Raw genomic sequence first — 8,162 nt, 5'->3', positions numbered from 1 at the left:
CTTTAGGTAACTTCTTAGGACTCAAGTAACTGTTTGCCTCTTTGCTTCTCTCCGTTTAGCTCTGATGACCGCAGTAAGAAGAAGCACAAGAAGGAAAGCCGCAGGAATGAAGAGGCTGGCCGAAGACGGAGCAGAAGCAAAAGCTCCTCCCATTCCAGCACTCGTTCCAGCGTGGAGAGACAGAGAGTGAGGGATGGCCACAGCAGCGAGAGGGAGAGGAAAAATAGATGGAGGAGGCCAGAGCATGAGAGTAGAAGCCCCAGCAGGGAGAGACGGCGGGATTGGGACAGGGAGAGGAGGAGAAGCAGAAGCAGGAGCAGGGGAAGAGGGGGGAGGAGGAGTGAGGAGCGGGACAGAAAGAGAGATGGGAGCAGTGGAAGGGCTGATGGGGACCGGAGCAGAAGGTCCCAGTCAGGTTCCTCGGTTTCGTCTGGCTCCTCTGCCTCCGAGCAGGAGGACCGAAAAGGGAGGCAGGCCTCTTCCTCTGTCAAAGAGGAGACAAAAAAGCAGAAGGAGATGATGAAAGCCCTGGAGACACCAGAAGAGAAACGAGCCCGTCGTCTGGCAAAGAAAGAGGCGAAGGAGAGGAAGAAGAGAGAGAAGATGGGGTGGAGTGAGGAGTACATGGGCTACACCAACGCAGACAACCCGTTTGGAGATAATAACCTGCTGGGCACCTTCAAATGGCAGAAGGTGAGAACTTGTGAGAACACCTTGTACTGTATGTCCAAATGTTTGATGAATGAATGCTAGTCTAGAGCAGTATTGGCAATAGATTAGGACTCTTTAGAGCCAACATGAACCTATTGGCACCATGCCTTATGCCAGGCGTGGGTTAGAGAGGTATAAAGCCCCAAGCATTGAGCTGTGGACTGATGCTCCATCCAAAGCCTTTGGGAACGAATTGGGGACGAGAAGGGCTGGTGATCATCCAATATCCTGACCTCACTAATACTCTTATCACTGAATGCAATCAGAGCCTCACGATAGTGCTCCAAGCCTTCCTTTCTTGCACTGTAGAGACAGTTACTCAAAAGTACAAAAGTAGGGCATACATTTATTTACATACAATGCCAAAGCAGGTATCCCAATAATTTACTTTTATATATATATTTTTTGAGTAAGAGCCTGATCCTGATACTCATCCGTACTGATATGCCATCTCTGTTTATTTTGGCATGAAGAGCCATTTTTTTTCTTAAATATGGATTTGACAGTTTACTACAATAGTTAAAGCATCTTGTGGTTATCAACTAAAGAAACATCTCCAAAGTGGAGCGTTTCTTTAGGTTCCATGTTGCACAAAAATGGACAATAGCAAATATAGATAGACAAGCTTAGTTCATCATAGTGCCAGTATACTGTTTTTTTGTCCTTAGCTACACCATATGGACAATATTGAGACATTGTTTGTTTATTGAAAATTTATTGTTGCTTCTGAAATTAATGTATTTAAAGAAAAAAATAGAGTTTATCCTGATTTTGTTGGAGTTATTGTCTCTACTGTCCAGTGACGAGTGAGGTCCTGATATTAAATGATCGCCTCCAAAACCCACTACATTGGATGGAGCTTCATCAGTCATTCCAAAGAACACAGTTCTGCTGCTCCACAGCTCAATGCTGGGGGGCTTTATACCCCTCTAGCCCACCCCTGTCATTAGGCATGGTGCCAATAGGTTCATGTTTGTCTGCTCCAAAGAGCCCTATTCTATTGGCAGTACATCTCTACAGGGACTAGACAAGCTGTGGGTGTGCGTTTGCACTTCTGTGTCGACAATGAATGCAACTTAAAGTAGCTAAATGCAATTATTTTAAGGGGTGTCCACAAACATTAGGACATGTAGTGTGCTATTGCATTCCTGCTGAAAGGTTTGAGGACTGCGCTTGTTCAATGTTAGATACTCAATATTGTTTTTTATGTGTGTGCGTGTGTCCGTCCGTCCTGTAGGCTCTTCAGATGAAGGGAATTGGCCATTTGGGAGAGAAGGACCTGAAGGAGAGAAACAAACGCATCCAGGAGGAGAATCGCAGGGAACTGCAGAAGGTAAAGATGTGTCTGCTGTATCTGTACTCTTCTCTCATGGCTCCACATCACCACCCCTTTACTTTACACTCTTAACACCCCTTTTTGATCAATATCCACACTCTCTGTGTGTGAACAGGTAAAGCAGCTGCGTTTGGAGCGAGAGCGGGAGAAGTCAATGCGTGAGCAGGAGCTGGAGATGCTGCAGAGAGAGAAGGAGGCGGAGCATTTTAAAACCTGGGCAGAACAAGAGGACAACTTTCACTTGCACCAGGCCAAACTCCGGTAAGTGCACAGATCTGCGCACACACACACACACACACACACACACACACACACACACACACACACACACACACACACACCCACTCCTGCATAAAGACTGTTCTCACTTTGTCTTAGCAACAACTAGTACTCCTCTAAGAAGGGTTTACAATCAATGTTGGAACATTGCTATGAGAATTTAATTGCATTCAGCCACAAGAGCATAAGTGAAGTCAGGTGCTGATGTTTTGATGATTGGTTCTGGATCACAAATGCTGCATCAACTAATCTCAAAAGTATTGGATGGCCTGTTCCACTGCTCCACAGTCAAATGCTAGGGGCTGGTATTTTCCAGTATTGTTCCTGACCCGTGCTGTGTTCCTGTCCACATGCAGGTCCAAGATCCGCATCCGAGACGGCCGGGCCAAGCCCATTGACCTGCTGGCCAAGTACATCAGTGCTGAAGATGATGACCTGGCTGTTGAAATGCATGAACCGTATACTTTCCTCAACGGACTCACGGTCACCGACATGGACGACCTGCTGGAGGACATCAAGGTGTGTTGGTGTTTGTGTGCATTGTAGCTGGAGAGAGTCCCAAAAATAAACAGTGGTTGAACCCAACGACACCTGCTCTGTGCTCTGCTGTAGGTGTATATGGAGTTGGAGCAGGGGAAGAATGTAGATTTCTGGAGGGACATGACCACCATCACAGAGGATGAGATCAGCAAGCTTCGCAAACTGGAGGCATCAGGGAAAGGACCAGGTATAGTAATGTAGACCTTAACACACTGATTTGTTTCCCTCCCGATTTATGTCTTTATCTAGCTAGTCTAATAAAACTAAGGTTAAAGGTGTCTCAATGAATTTGTTAAGTATCTTTTGTTTTATGACTTGGGTCACATATTAAGTGTTGGGGCGAAAAACAGTTAGTGTTAGGAACAAAATATGCTCAGATGCAGGTTTACAACCCTGTTATTTTGCCTCACCCACTTTTTTTTTTTTTTTTTTTTTTTGCTGGTTTTTCCTCTTGCTGTCCCAGGTATGGTTTTCTCAAGTCTTACTGGTGGGAAAATTAAGCCAGCGCTTTCCTTCTGGTGATTGTTTAGTTCCTGTTTTGTTCAGCTGAGGTAGTCCAGTTTGTTTTTGAGGGAATGGAAGGCCTAGTTTACATAGAAACCTGTATAATTCTCCCGAAGTGGTCATCGCGCTTGACTGTGTCAACAGCTTTGACTAGGGCTGGCAGGGCATGAGCTGCTGGGCTAGGTGCATGCAGTTTTTGTGTAGAGTGTAAATATGATAAGTCAAGACTGTTACGTAATAGTTTTGAACATTTTCATGCTAATTGTTAACACAGGTTGTGAGGAGCATAGCATATTTATTTGTGATTCTTAAATAAATAGCCAAGTAAAATAATGAAATGAAAACAGGAAATAAATATGACCACTTCCAAATTTCATTCCATGTTCATTACTGTTAATATTAGCTTATATAAGAGTGTGTGTTGACTGTGCATAATCATTTGTAGTAGTGCTTAGGTGCTAATAATAGGTACATTTTTGGTGTTCTCTGGTTAAATATAGGCATGGTAAATCTAAGCTGATATTACTGCCCATGTACACACTTGTACATGTGGCAAATGGTGGTGTGTTGCAGTACGGGGAACATGCGGCTGTGGTGTGGTATAACGGTCTCTCTGTTTGCAGGCGATCGTCGTGAAGGCATCAACACTTCGGTGAGTACAGACGTGCAGTCTGTGTTTAAAGGGAAGACGTACAGCCAGCTGCAGGCCCTGCACATGAACATTGAGAATAAGATTCAGGCTGGAGGCTCCAACCTGGACATCGGCTACTGGGAGAGCCTGCTGCAGCAGGTGCGGGTCTACATGGCTCGGGCCAGGTACTTATTTATTTAATTAAGTCATTTTATACGTAAAGTCTAATGACAATGAATACAAGCTTTTTGAAGCCGACACTGTGTTTCTGTGGCTTGTAATGCGCAATTTCTCCTGTGCTATGCAGACTGAGGGAGAGGCATCAGGATGTGCTGAGGCAGAAGCTGTATAAGCTGAAGCAGGAGCAGGGAGTGGAGAGTGAACCCCTCTTCCCCATCATTAAAGAAGAACCCGAGAATGAGCAGCCAGTGTAAGTTACAATGCCCTTCCTTCTTAATAAAACTGCAAGGTGCAGATTTTAGTTAATGGGGAGTCTAGTGTCTGGATACTCCGGTTATCTTCCACCTCCGAAAAACATGATGGTAGGTTAATTGGCTGTGCTAAATTTTCAATAAACCACTAAATTGAGTGTGGTATCCTGCAATGGACTGATGCCCTGTCCATGTGATATTCCTGCCTTGTGCCCAGTGATTCCGGGTAGGCTCCAGAACCACTGCGACCCTGATCTGGCTGAAGCAGTGAAGAAAATGAATAGGTGGTTCATGTAAATGCCTTGATTTGTTCAAACAGCCACTGAAACTTATTTGGCGCAGCTGTAATTGGTCAGCATGCACACAGTACATAATGAAGCATTTGGTGATTAAATCGAAAGCTCATTTTTATCTTGTAGATTTCTCTCATTTTGTTTAGATTTCTCTAAAGTATTGCAAAGGCTAGTATTGCAATAAATATCCAGAGTATATTGTCCTAGAGTGTGGTGTTCTTCTGACATTGCTAAAAGATACTATTCTGATGTCAATGTCCTGAACATGTAGTTTACATACTGAGGATCTGTGTATATTTATACACAGATGTTCAGTACTCAGATGCTCAAACTTCTTATCCACCCAACGTGCATTTATCTCATTATTTATCTTATTGCTATCGTTTATGTAGAACAATGGAGGTGGAGTCTCCAGGAGAGGAGGACGAGGCGGGTCCATCTACCCGCTCTCCCTCACAAACTACAACCCGAACGAGGCAAAAGAGAAAAGGGGAAGAAGATGAGGAGGAAGAAGAGGATAGAAGTCCAGAGCCGAGAGCCTCCTCCCATCATAGATCGTCTAAGAAAAAAGGAGGAGAAGGGGATGAGGAGGAGGAAGGGGAGGGCGAGGAAGGAGGAGAGAAGAGTGGGAGTGTGGAGGCAGTGCTAACAGAGGAGGACCTTATCCAGCAGAGTCAAGCCGAGTACGACTCTGGTCGCTACAGCCCCACCCTTCTGCAGCCCTCTGAGCTCCCGCTCGATACGCACACCATCGACGTCGAGGAGGACCTGCAGCGCCTCCATCTGGCCCGCAGACAGCTGCAGGTCACAGGTATGTGGGAAAAGCTAAATATGCATGAACATAGTCAGTCTGTTGCCGTTGTTCGGTTGTCATGCTTACTTGATTGCGGTGCTGTCTTCTCAATGGCCCCTCGGTATGATGTGTGGTTTGCTAGCTAAAGGGATTGTAGCCAGGTCTGCTTCATCGGGACTGGCTATCTTGTGCAGTGCAATGCTTTTTCTTCTGACGTGTGTTTAGCTTCGGTTTGGCAGTCAGCTGAGGTAGTACAATTCTTGTAAGGGAGCAGACCGTATTGACAACAATGTGCCTGGCTTTTGCTGCATTGTGTGCCGAGTTTCACAGGCACTGGCACAAAAATAAACGTGGTTATGAGGCCTGGTTCACATTGCAACTCCTATTCCCATAACTAGCAGACTAAAGTCTGGTGGTGATGTGCTGCTCTCCAGTGATACAAGTATCAACACCATAGCTGTGTCTGAAACGCATACGTCCTGACCATGCCAAGGTATTAACAGCTAAGCACTAGATATGAGCCTTTAGCTATATTGTCATTAGCCATTAGCATTTTCACCCAATAAAGTAGAAGCCTAGGTTACTAAAGGGTGCCTTCCAGCCTCAGAATCCTGTCTGAGTAGGCAGCGTTTCTTACATTTCAGACATGGCCCATATTCTTCTGAAATGGCCTTTGCATTTCAGAGCTTTAGGATTAAGTCCCATGTCCCAAACTCCGATTTATTTAACTATTCTAAGATAAATACGGTTTTCCATTCCAGGGCCCATTTACACCAAGTGTAGGGACTCAAGGAGTTGATCTGAATTCTACTAGTATATACATAATGATTTCTCTCTTTCTCTTCAGGTGATGCCAGTGAGAGTGCAGAGGACGCCTTTGTGCGTCGCGCCAAGGAGGGCATGGGGGGTGATGAGGCTCAGTTCAGCGTAGAGCTCCCTCTGACCGGGAAGATGTACCTGTGGGCTGACAAATACCGGCCGCGCAAGCCTCGCTTCTTCAACCGTGTGCACACCGGCTTCGAGTGGAACAAGTACAATCAGACGCATTATGACTTCGACAACCCGCCGCCCAAGATCGTTCAGGGCTACAAGTTCAACATCTTCTACCCGGACCTCATCGACAAGCGCTCCACTCCGCAGTACTTCCTGGAGCCTAGCCCAGACAACAAGGACTTTGGCATCCTGCGCTTCCATGCAGGGCCACCGTATGAGGACATTGCCTTTAAAATTGTGAATCGCGAGTGGGAGTATTCCCATCGCCACGGCTTCCGCTGCCAGTTCGCTAACGGGATCTTTCAGCTGTGGTTCCACTTCAAACGGTATCGCTACAGGAGATAAAGGCCTAGAGCTGTAGCTTAACATTAACTGATCTGGCAAGGTTCCTGCAATGGCTAAAATTGAAAATAATGTTTCAATTGATGGTTCTATAAAATATCAGTTGAAACTACTCAGTTGAAAGGTTCTTTGAAAAATCAAAGGTGGGATCACTCCAAAGAACCATTTTTGGCATCTGTATTTTTAAGGGTATGGTTGTATTGAGGTGGTTTAGCTAAGCAAGCTCTCAGATTTGCTTCAGTGATGCAGATGTGTGTTTTCTGTCAGGGAAGTGTTTTAAACGTCACTATATGGCTCCCTTGTTTTTTTTCTATGCTTTAACACACCTTATCCAACAGATCAGCCAATTAAAGGTGAATTACACTTCTATAAAAAAAAAAACAGTTGAAGAGAAGCTCACTTGTAGATACTGGTGAGTTCCTTTAGTCTAAAACATATTTTTTTATTATGTGACGACCACGGAACCTACATCCATCTTCAGGGTTTTACATGTAATGTTGATGGTAAAATAGTGGTCAATCTTGAAATATAACTGTATAATTTCTTTGGCCTCACAAAACCCAGCGTTAACGTCTCCACTTTTACAAGGAAATTTAAAGGTATTAAATAAACCTGGATGCAAGTTATAATCAACAGTGTAAATTTCATCAGGTAGCGTATTCATAACCATGGATTTTGAACAATTGGCGAAATTCCCTTTTAACAAGCATTTCAGAGTTGAAGTGTCAGATCAGGAATACACTCACGTAGTCCGAGCAGGGGAAGCTCCACGGTCAGGTTTGGGAAGGACTTGTGAACATGTCGATTATACAAATGTCAAAGCAATTATTTTGTACTGCCAGAGTAAGAGAACTGTGAGGAATTTGTATTTTTTTTGATTAGCAAACTTGCAGCCACCTCTAGACCTTGTATATTCCTATTTACAATGGCTTAATTTTCATTGTTTCCTTCTCTGAGGTTATTCTAGTCCAGTGTTGATCTTTATATCGTGCTGAAATTATTAAAGTATCATTTCTTAACTATTGTGTTCTGTACTTGTATATAAACCGGTTTAAACCAAGTGTGTTATGTACATATTTTGGGTTGTAAAATAGTATAGAAGCCCAAGATGTTGTTTTTGTTTGTTTTTAATCCAACTTGTTTCTCAAAAAATGTAGACCCCCCCCCCCCTAATTATTCTATGAATAATTGGTATTCTCAAAAAAAAATATGCAAGAATTGTTTTCCTAATCTAACTATGGTCTGACAGAGTCTTAGACTGTATGAGTTCAGGTCGTCCTCTAACATTATCAGTGTAAATGGTTGAATA

General features: G+C 44.0%; 1 protein-coding gene across 1 annotated transcript in view; it reads left to right on the top strand.

Moving 5' to 3' along the window:
• Positions 1-7,872, top strand: part of cactin — an 11,738-nt gene extending 3,866 nt beyond the window's left edge. Inside the window, exons 2-10 of the mRNA XM_072669269.1 lie at positions 60-693; positions 1,949-2,044; positions 2,163-2,308; positions 2,683-2,845; positions 2,939-3,053; positions 3,994-4,186; positions 4,309-4,431; positions 5,118-5,536; positions 6,366-7,872. Of these exons, the coding sequence (XP_072525370.1) occupies positions 60-693; positions 1,949-2,044; positions 2,163-2,308; positions 2,683-2,845; positions 2,939-3,053; positions 3,994-4,186; positions 4,309-4,431; positions 5,118-5,536; positions 6,366-6,856 (2,380 nt within the window). The 3' untranslated portion in view covers positions 6,857-7,872. The remainder of the gene's footprint in view (positions 1-59; positions 694-1,948; positions 2,045-2,162; positions 2,309-2,682; positions 2,846-2,938; positions 3,054-3,993; positions 4,187-4,308; positions 4,432-5,117; positions 5,537-6,365) is intronic.
• Positions 7,873-8,162: the final 290 nt, after the last annotated feature.

The sequence above is a fragment of the Salminus brasiliensis genome, chromosome 23 (assembly GCF_030463535.1).
Source record: "Salminus brasiliensis chromosome 23, fSalBra1.hap2, whole genome shotgun sequence".
Classification (NCBI taxonomy): domain Eukaryota; kingdom Metazoa; phylum Chordata; class Actinopteri; order Characiformes; family Bryconidae; genus Salminus; species Salminus brasiliensis.
This window is presented reverse-complemented; position numbering and strand designations above follow the sequence as displayed.